The sequence below is a fragment of the Castor canadensis genome, chromosome 4 (assembly GCF_047511655.1).
Source record: "Castor canadensis chromosome 4, mCasCan1.hap1v2, whole genome shotgun sequence".
In the NCBI taxonomy this organism is placed as follows: domain Eukaryota; kingdom Metazoa; phylum Chordata; class Mammalia; order Rodentia; family Castoridae; genus Castor; species Castor canadensis.
The window spans coordinates 159,067,770-159,093,541 of record NC_133389.1 but is presented as its reverse complement, the minus strand read 5'-3'; the positions used below and the strand labels follow the sequence as shown (position 1 = coordinate 159,093,541).

The window sequence follows — 25,772 nt, the reverse complement described above, 5'->3', positions numbered from 1 at the left end:
GTTTCCCCGCCGCCCGCTTCATTTGCATGGCGCTGCCCCTCCCCCTCTGTCATTGGCCAGCGCCGGGCTCCGCCCTCTTCTCCCCCCGCCCCCTCCACCGAGACAGGGTTCCGTCCCCCGAGCGCCCGGAGCTGCTGCGGGCAGCGAGCGGACTGTTAAACCGCGGCGGCAGCGGCGGCAGTCGGGGCGGGAGCGGGGCGCGCTCTGGAGAGGAGTCAGCGGCGCCCCGGGTGGGGGGAGGCGGGAGGGCAGCTAGAGATCACCTCAGCAGCCCCCACCACGGCCGGACCGAAGGTGCGGCGGCGGAGGGGAGCCAGGGCGCCCCAGCAGGCGAGTGGCTGGCGTTTCAGCGGCGGGCTTAGGAGGGTGGGTCTCGGCCGGGGACGGCGGCAGCGCGGGGCGGGGAGAGCGGAGAAGATCTCTGGGTGGACTCGCGGGCCAGGCGAACCACCGGCAACTTCCTCGTCCCCCGAATCCTCAGGGCTGTTGGACTCTGGGCCCCGGCACAAGATCGTGCTCCAAGACAGGGGTCGGACCGTAGCCAAATTTAAACGGCTAAACCTAACAGCCTTGGCAGGAGCGGAGGGGAGGGGAGGGAAGAGCTGGAGGGCGGGGCGGGGCTGGGGCGGGCCTAGGCGTGTGTCACGTGGGGGGAAGGGAGGGGCTTGGCAGGCTTCCCTTTTGTTTTGGCTGGCGCGTGCGCAGAAGGTGGAACACGTGGTCTCCTGGGCCCGCCCCTCGTTTGAGCGGCCTCCGCCTCACACTCCTTGCGGGTGTGGTGACTGCTGTATTGGGGTTGGAGGGAAGCTGTGAGAAGGAGCGGTCATTGTCTTATGCGACCCTTGTTTATTTCGTCCTTTATTTCAGACGTCGATTTAGAATTGAAGGGGAATGGAGAGGTTTATGGCGGGATGGTGCTTCTTAGTTTGTGTCGCTTGGTTGTGCTGAGGATGGGACCGGTCTTGCTGAGACTGGTGCTGCGTGGGAAGAAGTAGCGGGCTAAGTTCTGGTGGCTTCGGGAAGCCCCGGAGGGGAGGCGACTGGCGCGACCGCCAGGAGAGAGGGGGCAGGCTGGGCTTGCCGGTGTGTGGCTGTAGGTCCGGCCGCGCTGCGCTCCGACCCTCGCGCCGGAATTGGTGGTTGCTTCCCTAACTGTGGGAAGCGCCTCCTGTTTTTGATCCCCAAACTTAAACCACAGTCATGTGCTGGCGAGACTTAAGAGAGCGGATTCCGTCGTCTTAGCCTGTTGCTTAACTTTGTGCTGAGTTCGGGTCAGTTGGAAAAGTGATTTAAGAATCCTGGCGGGCTGGGGCAGGCTTGTCAGCAGCAGAGCTCCAGGCGCTGAGCTGCGCGCTGCTGCAAAGCTTCGGTGTTGCGGGAATGATGTCGGCGTCGGAGGGAAGCGCCGTGTCGCGGCCGCGGGTGGCCTCCGCCCTCCGCATCCTGACCTGCCGGGAGGTCACAGACTCCAGCCCAGGCCCGCCGCCCCTGTGCCGCTTCGTTATCGGGTCGCGCCTTGGGAGGCTGTCGCAGGGATCCAGCGTCTCCGCTGCTGGTATCCCGACAGCTGGAAGGGTGCTGTCACAAGTCGGTGTTTAAAAGCTTGCATTTGGAGGAAGTAAAGAGTGTATCACGAAACAGGATGTCTTTGCTTTTCTTCAAGATCTGTTGTGTCTATTATCCTTGATTTTCCTTCAGTTTCAGCTTCATCGAGATCAGTGCTAAGGTCTGCTACTGTTTCCTCATAGTTTTTTAATCTACATAGATTATCGTTACTTCCCTTCAGCCTTTCTAGAGTAATTTTTTTAAAGGTGAAATTCTTAATCCAGACCAATTATATAACATTGACTTTTACATTTACATTTTAAATGCGTTTGGTGGTATGTGCATTTTCAAATAACAATTGCTTATTTTGTAAATCATAAAATTATTTGGGAAGTATCGAAAAGTACAAATAAATATAAAAATAATTTGTATTTAAGTATTTCCCTATTCATATATGTTTTCCTAAAACTGGATGCATATAGTGTTTTCATTTAGTTTTAACTCAGAAACATTCTATGTCATTAAATACTCGTTGAAAAATATAAGTAGCACCTTAACATTCCATTATGCAACATATTTTAAGTGTTTTGGCAGATGTTCTGGATGTAAATAGTCTTTTATATAAATCTTTGAAATTTTCCCTTTAAATTTGGAGAAGAGGAATTACTGGATCAGTCTTTTTGTTGCTATTTTTAAGCTTTTATAACACCACCAAATTACTTCCCAGAATGTTGTATTGGTTTATATTCATAGTGATATGAGGATGTCTCATTTTAAATTTTTGTTCATCATACAATATTAGTTTTATTGAAAATGAAAAGCTTTGCTTTAATTTGCATTAATTTTTTTCCACTTAGGTTTATGGGGCATCTGTTTATTTCCTTATTATAAGGCACTTGAGAGAAAAATGCCGCATATTTGACATGCTCAAGTCACATAGTAGGTGCACAATAAATACTTGCAATTAGCTATTAATATTTAACTTTTTTACCAGTGAACAATCAGGAAATTGTGTGTTTTGCTTTGTTGCTTTTGTTGTTCTGATACTGGGGTTTGAACTCAGTGCCTCCACTTGCTAGGCAGGAGCTGTACTACTTGAGCCATGCCCTGCAGCCCTCTTTTGCTTTAGTTATTTTTTTGGGTAGGGTCTTCAGTTTTTGCCCATGGCTGGCCTGGGACTGTGATCCTTCTACCTCAACCTTTCCCAGCAGCTGGGTTACAGGAGCGTCCATAACACCTGACTGATTGAAATGGAGTTTTGCTAACTTTTGCCTGGGCTGTCCTTGAACCCTTATTCTCCGGAACTCTGCCTGTAGAGTAGGTGGGATGACAGCTGTGAGCCACTACTCAGACTATGTTTTGCTTTTTGTCTTACTCAGTTTAGGAGAAACTTTTTGGGAATGTAATAGTATTTGACTCATTCAATTGAATTATTGTTCCCTCAGATGGGGTCTCACTGATCTTACCACAGTTGTCATTTTAAATCCAGTAACCTGTTTGAAAAAAAAGGTGCCTAGTATATAAATTTCCTTGTTTTATCTCACACTGTTCTTGCCAGCTCAACTGTTATTGCCTATAGCATCCTTTACTGCCATTTAGTCTACCATGTAAACCTTACATGTAATGTATCTTTCTTGTTTTCACGATGTCTTCAGTTATCTCTTGTTCGTGGTCTTTCTTATTTGTCTTATAGTATTAGATGTTAGTTGAAGTAGGCAGAAGCCACTTTCTTCAATTTTAGGATTGTAGTTAGGGTTGATACTGATTGGATTTATCCAGTTATAAACAGCAAAGAATGGGGCTTTATTGCAACACAAGTCACAGCTAGTGGGGAATTAGCAACCAGTTTACCAACTAAAGAATAACATTGCTTTACTCTCTGTCCTTAGTCATCACTGCATTACAGTACTATCATGGGATATGGTGCATAATGATGACTGTTTGTCATAAATACAATCTTATACTACTTTCAGTATGCTAGATTTAGAAAAGCAAGGAAAGTATATAATTTTCTAAAGATGTCTGTTTTTTCCTTTTAAATGTTGTCCTAACTGGGTATTATGCTGACTGTGCTCCTGTTCCTCAATCATAGAGGATAAACACCCAGCAGATGTTAATATAAATGGTAACATTATACTTGCTGGTAACAATGAAAATTGGAGATTATGAGTAGTGGACATTTTTACAATTAAGATTTATTTTTAGATTCTTAGAAACATGGAAGTGAACATTTATAGTATTGAAGCTTTGTTAATGTTTTTAAATTGTTCATGAACTTTTTGTAGCTTTGAAGCTTGCTTTCTAGACACAGTATGTTATTTCATATTTAGTAGTAGGTCATTAATCAGTGTTTACCACATGAAGTTAAATTGAAGCCAAAATGAATAGACTTAGCAAATGTGATAATGCACTTTTAAATGTAAATTTCTGCATCCAATTTGACGTACACAGAAAAAAAAGTATATTCCTATGAGTCATGCACTTATAACTGAATAGTAGTAATTCTGCTTGAAGTATGATCTGTTTGATGTGTTATGTGGCCACCCAAGTGGCTTTATCTTTAATTAAATTCCTTTAGTCTTCAAAGAGAATTCCTTTTTAGGCATAGTTTTCAAAGTGAAAGAAGGTCTTGCTTATAAACATCATTGACTACAAAGTACTAAGCCAACTGTACCCTGGTTATGCCAGTTACTGCAGTGGTTTCTGCTGTAAAATGAGAGTTCTCTTTAAAAAGTCACAAAGAAGGCTGATAGAACGCCTGCCTAGCAAATATGGACACTGAGTGCAAACCCCAGCGCCACACACACACACACACACACACACACACACATGAAAAAAGGCACAGAGGACTCTTGCCTACCTTTCATTAATTTCTATTTTTAAGAATAAAATTGTGCCAGTGTGAACTTATTCTCCTTACTTTGTTATATTAAATGGATTTTTCCTTTATATATATATTATATATATATATAATATATATATAAAACAAGTTAGAAAATTTGAGTTCTCATATTTTAGTAATGTTGAAAAGCACATATCATTTTTTGCCAAAAGGACTTTTCTTTTTCCTATTCTTTCTTGCTGTTAGTATGGGTTAGCCATATGAAACATTTAAGTTTATAAGTATGGAAATAAATTTAAGATTTGTTCTTACCTGAGGGTTCTCCCATCTCAAAATACAGTTGGTAGTTTTTTTGATTCTTTTTAGTTTAAGTGTAAATGTGCCTTCTTTTCAGTATATTTATTTTGGTTTTACTTCTCTGCATTTAAGATGAGTTTTATCAAGATTACAATTAGAAGACTAAATTTCATGTTTCGTGATAGAATTGGGTGTTTTCCATGGACTATATGGAACATGTATATGTGTTGTAGAATATAAATCAATAATAAAAATTTGGAACCATCTTTTAAGGGATGGCATCAGATTTAGTCTTTAAATTTTCAAGAGGAAGAATAGTTCTTAGATTATCAATTTCACGCTGATGGTAGAAAGACTACAAATAAATTTTCTATTTTTCATTAGAATATATGTCAAAAGTTATTTGGAGTATGTGGCCTATCTATTAATTTTATAAAGTCTTGATTTTTAAGTGTTTGAACCACTCAGTGATTGTTGTCTTGGTAATTATCTCACGATGTACATGTAGCTTTTTGAGAGATGTTAGCTTTTACTATGTTTCATAATGTTCAGGGAATAAAATTGCACTTAATTAATGCTTAACTTATAAATATGGATGATTTATGAATCTTAAAAATATAGGTTAAGCTACTAATGTAAACATTCTGGAAACAAGGGGAAAGCTTTTTATTTGTAGCAGTACAATTTCAGAACCATGAATCCCTTCCTTAAGTCTCAATTTGAATTAAATTGTAAACTAAAAATTAGAATTTATGGTATAGAACTAATCCAGTCCATTGATTAATTTGACTTTATTTATAATTAAATTTTATTTATAATCCCACATTAAATATAATGTGGGGTTATTTTAAGTAATAATCCCAAAGAAAGAAAAATGTTTTAATTCTTTGCAGTGTAAAAAATATTTATTTAAAGTTATAAACTTTGGCTTATTTTACTAAAAGTCTGTCTGATTGGTTTTTTTTTATGAGACTTCTGAGGAAAAAAATAATATATATTGGTATTTGGGTTGTTTGCTCAAGGATTATTTACTTGGCTTATTTTCTGTAATGGTTTTATAGCAGTCTTTTTTTCCATCCATAAAATTTCTGTCCTCCAAGGTGCCAAGGAAGTTTTTAAAAATTTAAACTAAAATGTAAATTGAAAATTCCATTGTGAGGACATAAAAATGAAATTCATAGTAATATATATATATATATATACAACTGGGTTTTGGATTATTAAGAAGTGGTTGCTTATTGACATAGAATAAATATTATTTATGTAGTTCTTTGAAACTGATCCAGGTTTTTTTTTTTTTTTTTTGGTAGTATTGGCATTTGAATTCAAGGCCTCTAGCATGCTAGGTAGAGCTCTACATTTAAACTTCACCTCTAGCCCTCAAGAGAGTTTTGCTTCTTAAATCCTACTAGCTTGTTATTTTAGTTCTATAAATTCTGACCAAAAAGAGTTTATTTTTCCCCCAGTTTTCTCCATTTTAGTTTCTTTGAAGTTTTTTTGTTGTTGACATTAGACGGAACTCTTAGAAGGGCTACATTGAACCTGTTGGGTATACATGAAATAAATAATCATCAAATGATGGTGGTGTCTGGAATCATAGAATACAGTATTTAGTAGCTAGCTTTCTATATTCTTAGATTTAGCGAGAATCTGTATACCCCCTCCAAATTATGTGTATAATTAGAAATGAGATGTCAATAAAGAGCAAGATTCTTACAAAGCTCTTTTAGAATTTGCCTTTTCCATGTTCTTCCTGTATTATCTAGTATAGTATAGATGCCTACAATATTAATATACTTGGCTGGAAAATTTGGGGACTAAAATATAGTTAGTGGTTGGTTCTTGGTTACTTAGGGGACCATACATTTTATACTTTGTACTATCCAGTACAGTAATGCTGAACCATGTGACTCTTGAGCACTTGAAACGTGGCTCTTCCACATTGAGAAGACTTGGCATACTTAAAGAATATGTAATATCTTAAGAAATTTTCATATTGTCACATGTTAACATAATGTTTTGTATGTATTGTCTAAATGAAATTATAATTATTTTCCCTGTGTTTACTTTTTGAAATATGTCTAGCAACAAGTTTAAAATTGCATCTGTAGCTCATATCATATTCTTATTGGACAGTGACATTCTGTACTAATGTTTTCTAGCTTTTAAGAATGTTATTTATGTATGCCATGCAGAATTCTAGGGTATGACAGTGAATGAAAGCATATAAAACCTGCCTAGGATAAATTTTTAAATGAATTATTTGTTGCAAGTATTCCATTACTGTATGTAATTTCATAGAATATTTTAATAACAGTGCTTCACTTGTCAAGTGACATAGGTTATTTAATTTGTCTTGTTTGGTTTTCCCTGAGGTTCCTGAATCTGTGGTTTGATGTCTAACATTAATTGAGGAAAATCTGAGTTGTTATTACTTCAATTTTTTTTTCTGTTCTCTGTTTTCTTCCTCTAGTATTCCCATTATCCCTTTTTGCCCCCTTTGTAGCTGTTCCATAATGTTCTACAGTTCTTTGATTTTCTGTTCTGGGTGAGGGTTTTTTCCCCCAGTCTTTGTCTCTTTGCTTTTCACACTTGGAGTTTTCTATTGGTACATCTTCAGGCTCATAGGTTCTTTCCTCAGCCATATCCAGTCTGCTATTAAGCCCACTAAAGGCATTTTTATTTCCATCACAGTGTTTTTGATCTAGCATTTCTTTTTTATTGTTAGGATGTCCATTAATCTACTTCCATTACTTATCTGTTGGTACATACTGTCTGTTTCTTTTTCACTAGAGCCCATTCCATATTAATCAGAGTTGTTTTAAATTCCTGGTCTGGTAATTCCAACATTCTTGCCATCTGCCTCTTCAAACTATATTTTATACCTTATAATTTTTTTGAAAACTGGACATAATGTACTCCATTAAATTAGCATTTAAGGAACTCCAGTAAATTAGCATTTAATTAGATGTTGAGGTATTAAGATATTCTGTAGTCCAGTAATTAGGTTTGTCATTTAGTGATCTTGTGCCTCTGGGCTGTGAAAGTCACAAGTAACTTGTCTGTTTTTCCTGTCCTTAGATGGGCTAGATCAGTTAGAGAGGTTTAGGGTTAGATATTTCCCTTCTCTCGTGTGGAAAGCTAAAGCAGCCTGCTGAAGTCAAGTATATCTTTTTCTTACATTCACGAAAAAAACCCAAAACTGGATGCCAGTGGTTCATGCCTGTAATCCAAGCTACTTGGAGGGTGGAGATAGGGAGGATCATAGTTCCAGGCAAGCGATGGGGTGTCAGGGAGAATAGTTTATGAGACTCCATGTCAGTGGAAAAAAGCTGGGAGTGTCATCCTAGTTTAAAATAGGAAGATCACGGTCCAGGCCAGCCTGGGTAAAAAGCTAGACTCTGTCTTCAAAATAACCGATGCAAAAGGGTGAGAGACGTGGCATAAGTGGTAGAGGGCCAAGTGTGAAGCCCTGAATTCAAACCCCAGTACCACAAGAAAAGAAAAAAAAAGCACGTCGTTTTAACACATTTCTTAAAAAGTGATGTCAGTGTTACCACTTTATTCCTTTATGATTTGACCTTCTAGTATTTGACAGAACTGTGTGTGTTTTATATACTGTTAAACACTGTGGTATATTGAGTTTATGTATTCCAGGGGTTTTCTATCTCACTGGTTGATTTTCATTTTCCTTTCAGTGCTAAACCTCTGTTGTAGCTCCTTTTGTTTTGCCCGATAAATGTGCTTGAGCCGAGACTTGATCCTGGGTTCTTCCTCTGCTTATACTTTCCTCCCTGGGTAAACTTATCCAGTCCCTTGGCTTTAAATATTATTTATATATAATGACTCCCTAGTATGATATCTCTACTTATGGCCTCTTGAACTCTAGACCTGTTTATCCAGCTGCTTTCATTTGGATGGCTGATAGGCACTTCAAGTATAACATATCCCAAACAGTAATTTTTTTTGCTTTAAACTTTCTGTCTCTCCAAGGCTGTCCCATTTCAGAAAATAGCACCACTGGCCACCCAGTTGCTCAAACCAAAACCTAAGATCATTCCTGATTCCTTTCTTTTTCTTAAGCCCTGCAAAATGTTGACCATGAAAAGTTTTGTTAACTATACCTTGAAACATGTTTTAAATTCATTTTTCTTAATTTCTGCATCTACCTCACTGGTCCAAGCTACTAGTATTATCTCGTTTGGATACAGGCTATTTCACTAGCTGCCTTCCTGGTCCCTGTGGTTCCCATCTTGCTCTATTTCAAATCTTTTCTATATTGAACAGCCAGAGTGGTTTTAAAATAAATGTTAGTTGGGACTGGAGGCATGGCTCAGGTGATAAAGTTCCTGCCTAACAAGTGCAATGCCCTGAGTTCAAACCCAAGTACTTGCAAACAAACAAACAAACAAATAAATAAATAAATAAATCAGATCAAATTATTCCCTTACCTAAATCTCTGTGGGTCTACTCTGCCTTACATAAAATGCCATGGTTTGGCTTCTCTGATTTAATTTCCTGTCACTCTCTCTCTGGTTCATTATGTTCTAGATAATATTTGTCATTTTTATTCCACAAACACACCAAATTCATTTGTGCCTTAGGGCTTTATGTTACCATTTTTACTTGGAAGGAACATATCCCAAATAGTTGTTAGCTTTTACTGTTACTTTAAGTCTCAAAGCATATGTCACTAAGAGAAAGGCCTGAAAGGCCTGCCTTCATCTATAAGTCTAAATTCATTCCTCCTGCAATGTAAACATGCTGTATACCTTAATGTCCATAAAAACATGAAACCCTTATTTACTTGGTATTTTCTTATTTATTCATTCTCTAGATAATTAGTTTGGTGAGGGTGGAAATACCCCCCTTTTTTCAGTGCTGGGACTCGAACCCATGGCCTTGGCCATGCTAGACAAGTGCCGTCACTGAGCTACATCCTTAGCCCCAAGGGTAGAAATCTTACTTGTCACATTCACTGTTGTCTTTATTAGTACCTAGGATGATGCTTGGCACATGTTCCTCATAAATGTGTGCTAAATGAATTGATGAATGTTTGGTTTTAGATTGAATATATTGAATGGAGATTAAAAATGTAGTTTCTGCCCAACCAAAAATAGACAAAATTATTTTTATGACTTAACATTGACTATTTTTTCATTTGCTGCTTAAGGTGACTTTAGAGCACAAACATGGATACATGCATACGTATTTGTGTGTGTATATATATTTTATATGTGTAAATATATGTATATATAAAGGCAAACATCTGTATTTTTATCACCCAGAATTGACCATTAGCATTTATCATTTTGCATTATTATTTCCACCCAAGTCATAAATAATTAAAATGGAATTCTTAAACTATCACTCTTAGTTCAATTTCATGGAACTTGATGAAACTGCTGTTGCAAATTTACATTTAGTAGGTATTTTTCTGGCTCACGTTTTTTGTGGTACTTGAGCTTTTCCCAGGGCTGACCTCTGACTGTGATTCCCCCCATGTCTGCCTCTTGAGTAGCTAGGACCACAGGTGTCTACTGTTGTGCCTAACTTGTTTATTTTTTGTTCTTGATTTTTTTTTTTTTTGGTACTAGAGTTTGAACTCAGGACTTTGCACTTGCTATACAGGCGCTCTGTCGCTTGAGCCAGGCACGACAGCCCCTTTTAGTGTTAGTTATTTTTTGGGTAGGATCTTGTGTTGTCCTCTGATTGTCATGATCCCTTCTACACACAGCCTCCCAAGTAATTAGGATTATAGGTATGAGCCACCATGCCCAGTTCATTTGTTGAGATAGGGTCTTGCTAACTTTTTCCCCAGACTGGCCTTGAACTGCAATATTCCTTTGCTTCTTGAGTAGCTGGGATTACAGTAGTGAGCTACTGTACCCAGCCTTCAGCTTGTTTTTTGAGATGGGATCTCACTAACTTTTCTTCAGATTGTCCTTGGACCATGATCCTTCTATCTCTGCCTCCATAGTAGCTGGAGTTACAGGCATGCATCACCATATCCAGCTCTGCTTCACTTTTCATTATTATGAACATATATGTCTGTATGTATATACGTACATGATACGGTTTTGTGTTTGTATTTATGTTACTGTATAATATACTTTTTTCTTTTTAGATTAACCTTATATTAAGTTTTTAAAAACTTATGATTATTCTATTTTGTTAGTGATTATTGTCAATGTCTTACCGTGCCTAACTTATAAAATAAACTTTATTATGGATATGTATTTGCAGGAAGAAAACATAGCATAGTTAGGGTTCAGTGCCATCTACAGTTCCAAGCATCTACTGGAGGTCTGGATCATATGCCTCACGGGTAAGGGGGAACTACTGTCTGTCCACCACAGATACTGGATCAGGTCCTGGCTTTAGCTAGTAGAGGCTTTGCTAGCAGAAATGCCTGCCTTTGAAAAAGCAAGCTGGGCACTGTGGTCAGCGACAAGACCTCCATCCTCAGGTCCTCTTTGCTTATTTTGGAGGTCTTCTGGTGTTTATGCTCTTAAGTCATTCCTTTTTAACATCAGTATAGTAATCCATGCCTCATTATCATTCTTTTAGTTATCTTGCCTGTTGTAAGAGAATGTTTTGCTGTTACAAACCCAGCTCTCTTATGTACCTGAGACAAAAATATTTTCCACTTTATGTACATATTATTGAGCCAATTTATGGTCTCAATAGATGTGAGAAATTTGTCTAGATCATGATGATAAATGATATTTTCAGATGTGAAACATTTTTGTCAACCTGGTGGTTGGAAAGCTGGGCTGTTGTTTTTGTTAATTTCCATTATTGGTATGGTTGAGTATGCGTTTAATGACCATTGGAATGTCATCATCTGTGAAGTGCCTCATTGCTCCATCCTTTACCCTTTTTTAGGGATTCTTTATATATCTTGCTTACTAGTGTTTGCTATGTATGCTGTAGATACTGTCTCCTAGACTACTTTCCTGTAACCCTGTTTGTGTTATGTTTTTTTTTAACATAAAAATTTTTCTCCCTTTTTTTCCTTCTTGATCATTTGTGCTAGTTTTTGCAAAAATAGGAATGAAAGAAGTAGAGTTATACCTGGCATCTGGAGCCATAGAACATGAGAGGGTGGCTGTTGAAACAAAAAGTTTGGAGTATCATAATTCCAGAGTATTAGGCATCTTTAACAACTTACAGTTGTTAATGATGTAAATTGTTTTCACTAAATATTCAAACTTCATAATTTTTAGTGGTACAGAGTTATGTTTTTCTATGAATTAGAATTATACTTTTTCTTTGGATAAAATGCTATGATAATTGTTTAATTATAGGATTCATCTTTAGTGGTCATCTGGCACAGTCTCCACTACTGTCCAGACATAACTAATGCCTTCTGCAGTGATAACTGGTGAATATTCATGTGTGAGAAGGGAAAAAATATTATAGATACATTTTCAGGAAAAATGTATACATACTGCAGATTAGGTAACTTCCCACTATCACATTATTTTTAACAGCTGTGGATTTAGACATTTTTGTAGTTAAGTTTGATTAACTTACAAACAAACTATATAGTATATTTTAGTTCTTGTTATTATTACTATTCATGTTATGAAGGTTAAATTCAGAAGTGGAGGTTTTTAGTCATATTTCCAAGTATGATTATGAGACTCCAAATTGGAATTTTTATTAACTTTTATTAATCATTGTCAAAAGATATAATTATGAGATGTACTTATATCCACTAATGTTTGTCATCTACTTACTGTAACAGTGCGCAGTGTTTTTCCTTCTTCCTCCCTTCATTCCTTCCCTCACCCCTTCCTTCCTTCCCCCGTCCTCCTTCTCCCTTCCTCTTTTCCTCCCTCCCTCCTTTCCTTCCCCCTTCCCTTCCCTCTTTCCCTTCCCCCTCCCCTCCCCTCCTCTCCTCTTATCTTCCCCTTCCTTTCTTCCTCCCTCCCTCCCTCCTTCCTTCCTTCCTTCCTTCCTTCTTTCCTTCCATGCTGAGGGTTGAACACAGGGCCTCATACATGCTAGACAAACAGTGTATCATTAAGTTATACCAATGCCCAACAGTGTGCAACTTTAATTGGAGTTTTGAATATTATGCTCATAGTGAAGAATAATTATTTAGTTCTTAATAAAGTAATACTGGAAATTAAAAGAGATGTTTGATTCCCTTCACATTTTAATTAGAAATATCAAAAAAGTATAAGCATAAAAGTTTTTTGCTAGCTATTTGATCATTTATTTTTATATTATTTTAGGTTTGCTGTAATTATCTGCAGGAATCGCCATGACCCCAGCTCTAAGGGAGGCAACAGCAAAAGGTATCTGCTTTCCATCTTTGCCAAGTACCATGGAGTCTGACAAGATGTTATGCATGGAAGGTCCAAGAACTGTAGATGAAAATCTAAAGGGAGACACTTTCTCTCAGATGCTGGGATTTCCAACTCCTCAACCTAGTCTTAATGCTAATTTTGTGAATTTAAAGCATTTTGGTTCTCCCCAGGCTTCAAAACATTATCAGACAGTTCTTTTAATGAGTTCTAATACTACATTAAATAAATACAGTGAGAATTATAAACAAAAGAAATCAGGGGAGTCCAACTGCAAAAAGTTGAAAAATATACTGTGTAATGGCAGCAACATTCAGCTCAGTAAAATCTGCAACTCTCATTCTGAAGAGTTCATCAAAAAGGAACCTCTATCAGATACTACAAGCCAGTGCATAAAAGATGTACAAATTGTGTTGGATTCAAGTCTAACCAAAGACTCTAATGTAGATAAAATACAACTGCAAAGCTGTAAATGGTACCAAAAGAGTGCACTTGTTGATAAAGTTACTGATGCTGAGATTAAAAAGGGGTTATTGCACTGTACTCAAAAGAAAATTGGACCTGGCCACTTAAGTGTACCTATTAGTTCTTCAGCTGCTGAAAAAGAGGAGGAAGTGAATGCTCGTTTACTTCATTGTGTAAGCAAACAGAAACTTTTACTTAGCCAGGCTAGAAGAACTCAGAAACATTTGCAGATGCTCCTGGCAAAGCATGTTGTTAAACACTATGGTCAGCAAATGAACTTTTCTATGAAGCATCAACTGCCCAAAATGAAGACCTTTCATGAGCCCACTACAGATTTGGATAATGGTTTACCTGAACGCACTGAAATTAAGCCAGAAGTCAACATATTGACTACAGAGAATAAATTGTGGGATGATAAAAAAAATGGCTTTGGTCGGTGTACAGCTGCAGAAATCCAAAGATTTGCAATGTCTGCTACAGGGCTGTTGTCTCATGTTGAAGAGGGTCTGGATTCTGATGCAACTGATAGCAGCTCTGATGACGATTTGGATGAATATACCATTAGAAAAAATATGGCAGTGTAAGTGCAAAATTATTATTAGACCTTTTCTGTTCTGTATATAATAACAGTTGTCTTGGCTTCAAGATGTTAAGAGTAAATACGTTTTCTAAAGTCTTAATGCCATAATCTTTAATTTATAAAACCTTGGCAAATTTTCCTTACATATTTCATTGTTATGCTATTGTATGAGACAAATCTGCCAAGGATTGGTTTCAGGACCTTCTGTAGATATGATAATCCACAGACACTCAAGTTCCTATATAAAATGGTATAGTATTCACACCCACACATATCTTCCTGTATACTTTAAATCATCTCTTGATTACTTATAATACCTAATACAATGTAAATGTCATGTCAATAGTTGTTATACTGTATTGTTAAGGGAATAATGACAAGAAAATATCTGTATGGATGCAACTTTTTCCTGAATAGTTCTGATTTGTGGTTGATTGAATATATAGACAAAGAACCTGTAGATATGGGAGGTCTGACTGCACATACTATTTAAAATTATGTTAGTCAACTGTTCTATCTAGGAGAAAGTCATACAGAAATAGTAATACTAATTGCTGTAAGTAAGCATTTTTTCTATTATTGAATATAATAGAGGGTTAAATCTTTGTTTAAGGTACTAGTCAATATAAATAAAACGAAAAAGAAAATGATGTCTGCATATAGGGAGCCCTCGTAGATTTTGGGAATCTATCAGTTGATAATACATGTAAATGGACCAGAAACTTCTCTTAAAAACTGTTTACATACTCATTGTAATATAGCTTTCAGCTTTGGCCTTTACTTACTCAGTTGTTGCTAGCTTAATATAACTGAAAGAAAGTTGTAATGTCAGCTGTAAAGTACCTATTGAGTGCTTGTTAGGTTAGACACTAGAATTTGGTTGTAGGCAAAATATTCACAGTATCTGCCTGCTTGGTCATTTACTTGAGACAGATCTCTCTTTCATCATCTATATAAATGTGAAGAATAGTTTTGTCACACCATAATACTCCAGCACGGCTCTAATAGATGTTTCTGAGATGGTGACACTATCCAGTAGGCACTAGCCTTCCTTGTGGCTACTGAGCTCTTGAAATTTGGCCAGTGATTCTGAGGAACTAAGTTTTGAGTTGTATTTAATTCTAACTTAAATAGCCAGATGTAGCAGTTTTTAATATAACTATCAGGGAATCTGTTAATGTCTCCAAATCGATAGACATCACTCTATAACTGCAGTATTTTGGGTGAACAAAGTTACTACTTTTTCAAATTCTCAAAAATGAGTGAGAATCATTACAGCATTAGAAACCAGACATGTTAATTTTTACTTATTAATATAAGGTCAGCATATTAATTTTTTATAGTATTGGGATTCAGCATGTTAGTTTTTATAGTGAGGAGTGAAATGTAGAGCAAAAAGAGCGTTCTAATCACTTGGAGTTCTGATACCACAGTAATTGAAATTTGTTTGAATGTGGAAGCTATAGTATTTATTGAGCATAGGTTATTTTTGTGGATTACATTGTCCTTGTTACTTATGTGTGATACCTCATGTAGTTCTTCTAACAACCCTGGAGGTAGTTATTATTATTCTGATATCATTGAAGAAGAAACAGACTCAGCATAATTAAGTAACTTGCCCCTGGCCAAAAAGCCAAATAAGTTGGTAGAGCCAGGATTTTCCCTATATATGTGTAACTCTAAACTAGTTCTTTCATATTATGCTACTTTCTTGTTTTATTTCATGCTACTTTCTCAATGTTACATCATTGATTCTAATAGCTGTAAGACTTATTACCATATATTCTAAAAGAAGTCCAGAAATTTAAAACACTTTTGTAGTAATTCAATTTAATAAAATTTAGTAAGTAAATTTAGCAAATTAGGTATTTACTTTTTTGTTGTTGAGAAGAGCTAAAGAACAGGTTTATCTCTTTTAAGCTAGAAACAGAAATAAGAAAATTATGTCTTCCTAGACTATTTTGACCTATGAAACTATTTTTTATTAGTATTCTCTTCCATTGTTCTCTTATACCACATAATCTGCCATACAGTTTATCATTAATTCATCTTTTGTCCTTTGTGGTTTGCTAATAGATTTATTAATCTTAATAACCCAACCCCAATTAAGGGTAGAGGCCACATTTAATAATTTTTGTTAATTTCTTATGTCCCATGCATACAATTATTGATTCATCAAAATTATGCTTTAAAATTTTCATTTACTTATTGCATTTAGTGAGATAACAGTTTATGCATAAATGGGAAAACCAAGCTATTGAAAAAGGTTTTATATGAAACATCAAACAATATACATCCCACTCTTTTCTAGTGAACTCTGCCAGTTATTGAGGAAAACTGAAGAAAAGTAGCCTAGAAAAAAATTGGGTTCCCATTTGGAAAGTTTACTAATCATACTATCTTTTCTATAATCACCTGGTAGGCCTTCAGAGATTTGAGACATACATTTTAAGAAAATAGTCTAAGAAGTTTAATGGAAGCTTCCAGCGTCTTTAATTTTTGACCTTTTATTTTATAATGATTTGTTTTTTTAAAGTACATATCTGTGTTTCTAGAAGTCAGATACACTTTGTTCTAACGTCATGTGTGTAAGTAGTAATCCTAAATTTATATATCTCAATTCTTTAATTTACTGACTGTTTGATAATTATCTAGGTTTTATGTTGTTTGTTTGTTTATTTTTGCTACTTGAAATCTGTTCAACATTTCTGGACTGTTTTTTTTGTTGTTGGGGGAGAGTTGAGGCAAGTTTTTCCTAGATAGCCCAGGCTGATCTGGAATTCAATCTGTAGTCTAAATTGGCTTTGAACTTGTGATCCTCCCATGTCCATGTCCTGAGTACTGGGATTACAATTATTAATTACCAGCCTCACCTTCAACATTCTTGATTTTATATACTTTTATATACATTAGATATTAAATTTTGTTTTGAATGTTTTTATTGACACTAATAGATTTCTTAGGGGAAAGATTGTTCTCCAATGTTCTATTAATTCTGAATTTTACTAAATTTTGAGAGCAAATAGCACAACTTTAATCTTTTGTATTTTTTGGTATGAGTATAAAAATGGTATCAGTTTTCTTAATCAGTTCTATTTCAGGTGGCTAAGTTTATAACATTTATTCTGATTTATTATTTATTTTCTTTTTAAGTTTCTTTTGGTTTCTCCACATTTCTTGATACTCATTTTTCAAATGTAGACAAATATTTTTAACATAAAGTTAAGAATTAGGCCTTAAATATGAAATAGTGTATAAAAATATTCATTTCCTTAATCTAAATCTTTAGCGGGGAGAGCTAACACAATTAAATTTTCATTATCTTTACTGAATATGGAGACCTCTCAACTAAAAATCCTAAGATCTAGAGTGACAAATACTAAATTAAGTTCAAATTAATTTTAAGCAACTTGAAGGCAAGTACTATTCATTCTGTCGTTATATATACCCACTGCTTAGCGTAGTCTTCTGAATTTTTTTTTTTTTTTTGCACCACGTGCGTTTGAACTCATGGCCTCACACTTGCTAGGCAGGCCCTCTTACCACTTGAGCCACTTTGCCATCCCATAGCATTGTCTTCTGTTGAGTGTTATTCTGGTGTTTGTTGAGTGAATGAATGAATTTTGTATTTGTGTATGTAGTTGTATAGAAACAAAGCATTAGGGTTAGCAGTCTGAAATTTCTCTATATACAGTTGGCCCCCTGTATTTGTGGGTTCTCTATCTATACATACAACCAAAAAATTATGTCTGTGTTGAACATGTGCAGATTTTTTTTCTTGACATTATTTCCTAAACAACACAGTTTAACATCTATTTATATAGTATTAGATATTAAAAATAATTAGAGATGATTTAAAGTACATGGGAGGCTTGACTCATGCTTGTAATCCTAGCTACTTGGGAGACCAAGATCAAGAGGATTGCAGTTCAAGACCAGCCTGGGCAAAAAGTTCATGAGACCCCCATCTCAAAAAATCTCAGGGTATGGTAGTGTATGCTTACCATCCCTGTTACTGCTTTCCCTGCTATGGCAGGAAGTATAAAATAGAATTTTGGTCTAGGCTGGCCTGGGTAAAAGAAAGTGAGTCCTTGTCTCCAAAATAACCAGAGCAAAAAGGGCTAGAGGTATGGTCCAAGCTGCAGAGTACCTGCCTACCAAGTTCAAATCCCAGTACCACCAAAAAAAAAAAAAAAAAAGAAATAAAAAAAGAAAAAGTCTATTGGAGGATATGCATATATATGCAGATACAGTGCTGTTTATATAAGGCATTTGAGTATCCATGGATTTTGGTGTCTGTGATGGTTAAGGAACCATGGATACCAAGGGATGACTGTATGTGGATTTTTATTCTTTCATTCTGAAGTTGCTTTACTTTACCTGATTTTGTTTTTCTCTTCTTCCTTCTTTGACTCTAATATCAAAGGCCACGAAGTGCTGTCTTTTGCATCTTAGACCCTGTATGAAAGTGTGTTTAATGAATGAATAAATAAAATATGCCTAAATATGACATTTAAAAGTAACAATTTTATTACAGTATTTAACATTCACAATTTTTAAAAATTGATGATGTATTTTATTTACCTTAAAAATCTTAGATTGTATTATTATTGTATGCTGAATTTGTAGCCCTGATAGAAAAAACAAATTTCTTCACTTTGATCAGGAAATTAGCTATGAAAAAATACATTTTTTTGTTTTTGTTTTTTTTCCTGGATATTGGAAAGCACTTATGTTAGACATTATCATTACTATTGTAGTTTTAAAAATATTTTTTGACTTGAGCCTTTTACTTTCCTTCTCAAAATGTGGGGAATATATCAGTTCATAACAACAATGCTTATAAGGTTTCAAAATAACTTTTAGTTGACTGTCTAGGGTACATTAAAAGTGAAAAAAAGAAGTTAATTTTCCTTTGAAAGGATGATTGGAGGATTTTATTTATGATTTTTGTAGATTTGAGATAAAGGGTTATTTCTGTAGGTTTGTAACATTAATGGAAATTTTTCTTCCATGTTCTATTCTGAGAGCAAGTGAAGGTGCTCAGGTTCTGAAAATAATTGTGTTACAATTATGGCTTGTTCTGTGATTCTCAGCAAGGTTACTACTCTTTGTCTTTCTGAACCAGATTCCTCTTCATTGATCTACCTTAAAAAGTTCAGGACATAAATAGATGAAATATTAAATATAAAATGCCAGTCAGTATGTGATCAGGCATCTATAAAGCAGCCAATGAAGACTACATTATCAAGCAATTTACTTTTGTGGAAGATTAGAGCTTATTATTGCTAGAAGAAACTTGGGGAGCCAGTGTAAAATTTATGTCTCATTGGTAACTTATTTGAGAGGTAAGGAGCAGTGGTGGTTTTATACCTAGTTCCCATAACTTCATGATTGCAGTGGTTCTTGGTAGAGCTAATTCCTTACCACTTCCATTCTTCCATTTGGGTGCAAGTTAGGCTCCAGCAACAACAACAAAACATCTCCAGTCAAAGAAATTCAAGTGCTGGCAGTTGGAAGTCAGGTATACTGAACTGGTTAAATGTGGGGAATTTGTATGGGTTACTGACAAGAGTCTGGTATTATGTTATTTCTCATCTGGTAGAAAGGCCTTAGAATTCTAGCAACTCTTTTCTCCTGGGGAAGAAAACATCAGTTACTTTCTTCTAGGATGCATATTAGATTTTGACACAAACATGTTTTGATCCACCAAGATTGTACAAAAGAAAGAAAAATATGATTGCTTGCCTTATTCCAGGAAGCCTACCTCTATCTTCCAGGTCATATGACTGCCTCAAATGTTGAGGGAAATATCATTTCTCCAAATTTGCTACATATATATTAAAATTTTCTTCAAAGTTTTATTTGTAAATTGGCAAGCTTGATAAATTCTTTTTTTAAAAAAACAGATTTAGGTATTCACTAAGAAAGAAAGGAGAATTGCTGATGTTTAGAACCATTGGGTGAATCTTTTCAGATTGAAAAATAGAAAAGAACAAATTAACTTCTTGTAGACCCACAGAAATTAATACTCATAGGTGTTTTCCTGCTTCCCTGTTTTGCATGTGGACATCTTTGAGGAAAGTAATACAATTAAAATCAGCTCATTCATTTTTAAAAAGGCATTTCTCAAGTAATACTGGGGTCTTAAGTAATATGTTCACTGGATTTGCCCAGTGTTGTAAATTTAGTGAACAGCAGATCCAGGATTTTAGCCTGGAACTATAGCTAAGAACTTTAACTGGCTCAGGTCAAAGTTAAGTTAACTGAAGAATTTTTAACACCTCAGTCTTTAAAACAAAGCAGAAAAAGTATTTTTGGTTCTATCAGCTGGCAAAGGAATGTTAAGGCATTACTATAAAGTTGAAGTTTTCCATTAAAAATGTCTCATTGCATGAATTTCTTTAAATCTTGGTCTAAATCATAATCGTTTTTTCTTCACTCCTATACATCTGAAGATGAACAAGTTAAGCAGTTGTTTTGATTGCTTTGATTTTCATAGGATGGAAAGAAGTGGAGAAACTCATCTTTTTGGACCATGATATTTAGAAAACTAGGTGCTTATAACAAATTTTTCTTGATATTGCTGTATAATATATGTCACTTAAAAGTCCTATATGCATTCAGCTTTAAAATAAAACCAAAAAATCTTTCTTAGAAGAAACAAAATGGCAATTATGTATGTCCTATATGGGGAAAATGGATTAGTAAATAAAGCCACTTCGCAGTGTTTATGCAAGTTTTAATTTTATTTCTCAGGAGGAAAGGATCATCCTTGTTTTTCTGGTTTTGATAAGAAAGCACAGTTCAGGAAAGTGGTATCATCAAAGTACTGGAGTAAGAGATACCAGCCTTCACCCCTGCCCCAAGTAAGAAATAGCGATCTGTCCATGAAGGAAAATAGCTTTGGTAGTGCTCAAAGGTCCAAGTAAAAACCTGTAGCAGCACAGTGGAGGAAAAAAAAAAAAAGAAGGACTATAACTGCACAGAAAGGAAGATTGGCATACCTAGGACATCTAGAGAGGGCTAGAAACATAGAAAAAAGGCAGGGGCTATCAATATCAATGTGGCAGAGGCCACTGTAGTCAACTGAGGCCTGTTCTGCAGATAGCAGCACTATCTTTTACCAGTAGGATGATTTACAGACATCACTGCTGAAAACCCTCTGAAGAAGGAGATGTTGTTGTAATTCCTCTCAACAAGAAGGAGCTGCTGTTGGGGCAGACATACACGTACCCTGACTCTGGAACTTTGATAGCTCCTCATGTGCCTCAACACCAGACCCTGGCTTTGTGACTGCTCTACATATGTCCACATTGCACACCCTGGCTCGGTGACTATACCATGCATACCCTTACCTTAATACCAGAGCTACCACTGCTGTGGGATAGCCCCAGCCTGAGTTAGAGATGACCATAGTATGTTTGCCCATTCCCGTCACCCCAGCACTTCTGTAGCTCCTTGTGTATACCTCAGAAACCAGTACCACTGTCATTGTAAGATATTCTGCACCCCAGACCCTGAAGCTGTGCTTTCTCCGTGCATGTCTGTGCACTGGGGACTGGCTTCTTTTGCCACAGTGAGTGGGCCTGTGACTTAAACCCCAGAGCCATTATTGCTCTGTATACATTGCTGCTCTAGACTCCAGCTCCCTGGGTGTTCCATAGAGAACAATAGTATTTTTCTGGTTCACATTCATTCATTTATTTATTTATTCTGATGGTGGTTACTAGGGTTTGAATTTGGGCCCTTATACTTGCTGGGCATATGTGCTCTATCACTTGAACCATACCTCCAACCCTTTTTATTTAGTTATTTTTTTTAATATGGTCTTGCATTTTTGCCCAGGCTGGCCTGGACTGAGATCCTCCTATTTACACCTCTGGCGTAGCTGAGATGACAGGCACATACCACCAAGTTATGGACTTGAACCTCAATCCTCCTGATAGCTCTGCCTTCCAAGTAGCTGAGATTAACAGGCATGAGTCACCATGCCTGGCCTAAGAAAAAGCTTCTTGTTATTGGTCTTGGTAAAGGTTTTCTAGAATATGGCCTTAAAGCAGAGGCAACAAAAGCACAAAAACAGACAAATGAGATTACATCAAACTACAAAAGCTTTTTCACAGCAAAAGAAACAAAATGAAGAGACTACCTACAGAAAGGGAGAAAATATTTGCAAACCATACATCTAAAAAGTGGTTAATGTGCAAAGTATATGTGGAAGTTACACAATTCTATTAACAAGAAATAGCCTGATTGAAAAATGGGCAAAGAGCCCAAATAGACTTTTATCCAAAGAAGATATACAAATAGCCAACAGTTTTTTTTTTAATTAAAGCACTCAACCTTAATCATCAGGGAAATACCTACTAAAACCATAATGAGGTAATGTCTCAAACCTAGAATAGCTATTTTAAGAAAGACGAATTACAGATGTTGAAGAGAGTATAAAGAAAAGCAAACCCTGCACATTATTGATAATTTAAATTAGTACAGCTGTGATGAAAAATAGTAACGAGTTTCCCCAGGAACATAAAAATAAAACCGCCTCATAATCCAGCAGTCCTACTTCAGGATGTATATCCAAAGGAACTGAAATCATTATGTTAAATTGATTTCTGCATTTCCATGTTTATTTTCATTTGCAATAAAATATACAATAGAATACCATTCAGCCTTTTCAAAGAAGGAAATTGTCATTAGTGAAATGATTAAATCTGGAAGATATGCTAAGTGAAATAAGCCAGGCACAGAAAGAAAATAGTGCATGATCTCACTTTGGGGAATTCTAAAAAAATCAAATGCTAGAAGCAGAGAGAGTGGTGAGAGTGATGGGGAGATACTGGTCACAATCCTGCAGTTAGGAGGAAATATGTTCTGGAGATATGTTGTTAACATTGTGACATACTTAATAATACACTGTATGCTTGAAAATTGTTAAGAGAGTACAGTAAGCCTGCCATACTTGCTGATTTATTATGCACTTTTGACTTGGTAAAAAAATTACAAAAAATAAAAAGAAATGTCAAAACCTTTAAATCTTTAAACTTTAAAATTTTAAAAAAATTATTAGGATATATTAGTTGTACAGTGGGGATTCATTGTGATAATTCCAAATAGGCTTATATTGTACATTGGTGAGATCGCGCTCATCATCTCTTCCCCTTGACTCCCTTCCCATCCCAGTTAAAACTATTCCAAGAGGTTTCATTGTTCTATTTCATATATGAATTCCATCACCCATACTCCCTCACCTTAATTTCCTTCATTCACTCTGCTCCCCCACTGTACCAATTTTACAGTCCTGTCTTTCGTTATTAATTTCTAAGTCAATGTTCAAAGGGGTTCCTTAATGTATCCCTGCTGTGATTATACTTCACTTTGGTCTGTTCAGCCCCTTCCATTACTCTCCCTTACTCCTTCCCTCCCATCCCCCCCCACTTTTTAAACAGCTTTCAGTACATAGTTATATCCTCTACCTTCACAGATGTTAAGTTTTATGTATTTTTGATGCCCTTTCTCTTTTCCTTTCCCTACTTCCCTGAGTTCCATAGAGTAGGTCCACTATTACAAACATGTTCTGCATGTGAGTTTGTATTTGATTGTGTTTGTTTTTATGTATAAGTTTATCTTTTGGATCTATCTTCCACATATGAGAGAAAATATGTGGCCTTTGCCTTTCTCAACCTGACTTCACTTAACATCATGTCCTCCAATTGCATCCATTTACCTTCAAACCTCATGGTTTCATTCTTCTTTATGGCTGAGTAAAACTCCATTGTATGTATATGTGAATATGTATATATATATATATTTCATATTTTCTTGATCCATTCATCAGTTGTAGGGCACCTGGGTTGTTTCCATAGCTTAGCCATTGTGAACAGTGCTGCAATAAACATCAGTGTGCAAGTGTCTCTATTGTATCCTGACTTACCTTCTTTTCGATATATGCCTGGGAGTGGTATCACTGGATCATATGGCAGTTCCATCTTTAGCTTTTTGAGGAATCTCCATACTGCTTTCATAGTAGTTGCACTAAATTTAAAAATTTAAATTCCTGCATGCACATTATGCAGCTTAGTGGATGCAAAGTTCCCAGTCAGTTCCACACTACTGTCAGTTGTGTTTACATCATTGTGTGCTTGCCGAGTGTTTCCCTGCCCTTAATTTTATGAACATGTGCTTCCCAAAAAGCAAATGGTGCCCAAAAAGCAAGGTAAAAGTTAATGTGCTTAGTTTAAGCATTAAATGAAAATTTTAGATTTGTTGAAAGGTAGCCTGTCTTTAGTGGAAGTTGAGTGGTAGTAAGGAAGAAATGAACCAAGCATCTGCTTTACATACTGAACTCTGTGGATCCTGACCACTCCTAGTTTTTTTTCAACCGCGGTCTTCTTGGAACCTTATATTCATGGATATCCAGGGTCTACTGTAGATCTTAAGTATTCTCACCATTAAAAAAGTGATTAAGTATGCCAGGGAATTTTATGCTAATTAGCTTTATTTAAATAATTTCACAAAGCGTACTTATATGAAAACATTGCACTGTATACCATAAAAATGTAGTTTTTGTCATTTGAATCTCAATAAAGTAAATTTCTTTGTAAGAAATCATGTGAAGCACAATTTAAGTTTTCTTATACAAATCCAAACACTACAAAGACTGTTTATTTCTATATGATCTTTTTATGTCATCAAAACATTTTAAAAACTAAATAAATTTTCATATCTACAAAACACAACTCATGAAAATTTCCATGTACTTGGATTCTAAAATATGTATACATTTTAATAACATTTTAACATTTCTATAAGGGAGATGTACCTTCTAATTAATGTGTATAATTAATATATTATTTCCCCAACCTAGAGATTTCTGTTTGTTTTTAAATTGAAGGCATATCTTAACATTGGTGGAACCTTAACATCGAGGAAATGCAATAGTTGATATTTATGCATGTAAAAATTAGGACCATTTTCTTTAAGACTGTTGAAAGTATTAACATTTTAAATGTATGTAGTTCCATTGCATTTTAAAGTGTGAATTTGTACATTTGTTATATAGTGGATTGATGTCAATACAATGTGGAATTTGGTTTGAATTGTTTCCAAACCACGTCAAATACATTATTATTTTTAAATGATCAGTGTCCAGCTTTGTCACAACTAAAGAGAAAGGCATGGGCGTATATAAATCTAAAGGAAATGCTGATCCTTCCCAGTAAGTTAGTTGCTGGTCTATTGGTTTTGAATCGTGGTGTATTCTACTATATTAAAAGAGATAAGGAGGCTGCATGTTCAGCTGAAGAAGCTCTGACATTTTACTTCAGTTATAAAAGAAATTGATCAATGACAAAGGCTATCTCTAGATGATATTTTTAATTTTTATTAAACTGTTTTTATTAGAACTCAGTGTCTTCAAGGACTCACATCAAAGGAAGAAGCATGAACTCTAGTATATGAAGTTTAAAGGATGGCCTAGTTTATTTTAGGAACAAATGCCAATGGAAGCTTAATGTTTTATGAGTTACTTTTTTAATGTATGCTCAGATTTTAAAGTTCCATAGGTTTTATGGCACTATTTTCACTATAAGTCCAACTATTTTTATTTTACAGAAATGAGCTTAGTCAGGAAGGTATATACTGTATGGTGTTACAGCAGAAATGCCTCTACTTAATTCTGGCTAGTAATAGTCACCTTTCTTGAGTAATTGGTAGTTTTATT

The 25,772-nt window shown here is 36.0% G+C and overlaps 1 protein-coding gene across 7 annotated transcripts in view; it reads left to right on the top strand.

Annotated features, from left to right (window-relative positions):
* Positions 1-200: 200 nt before the first annotated feature.
* The window catches only part of Kansl1l (KAT8 regulatory NSL complex subunit 1 like), a 126,777-nt gene continuing 101,205 nt past the window's right edge, over positions 201-25,772 (top strand). For 2 of the 7 annotated variants that reach the window (XM_074071625.1, XM_020172320.2), the window contains exons 1-2: positions 10,823-11,012; positions 12,931-14,047. In XM_074071625.1, the coding sequence (XP_073927726.1) occupies positions 12,960-14,047 (1,088 nt within the window). In that variant the 5' untranslated portion in view covers positions 10,823-11,012; positions 12,931-12,959. Of the gene's footprint in view, positions 331-1,973; positions 2,485-2,514; positions 3,055-10,822; positions 11,013-12,930; positions 14,048-25,772 lie in introns of those variants that run through there. The other 5 variants (XM_074071623.1, XM_074071621.1, XM_074071622.1 and 2 more) reach the window with 5 other exon arrangements.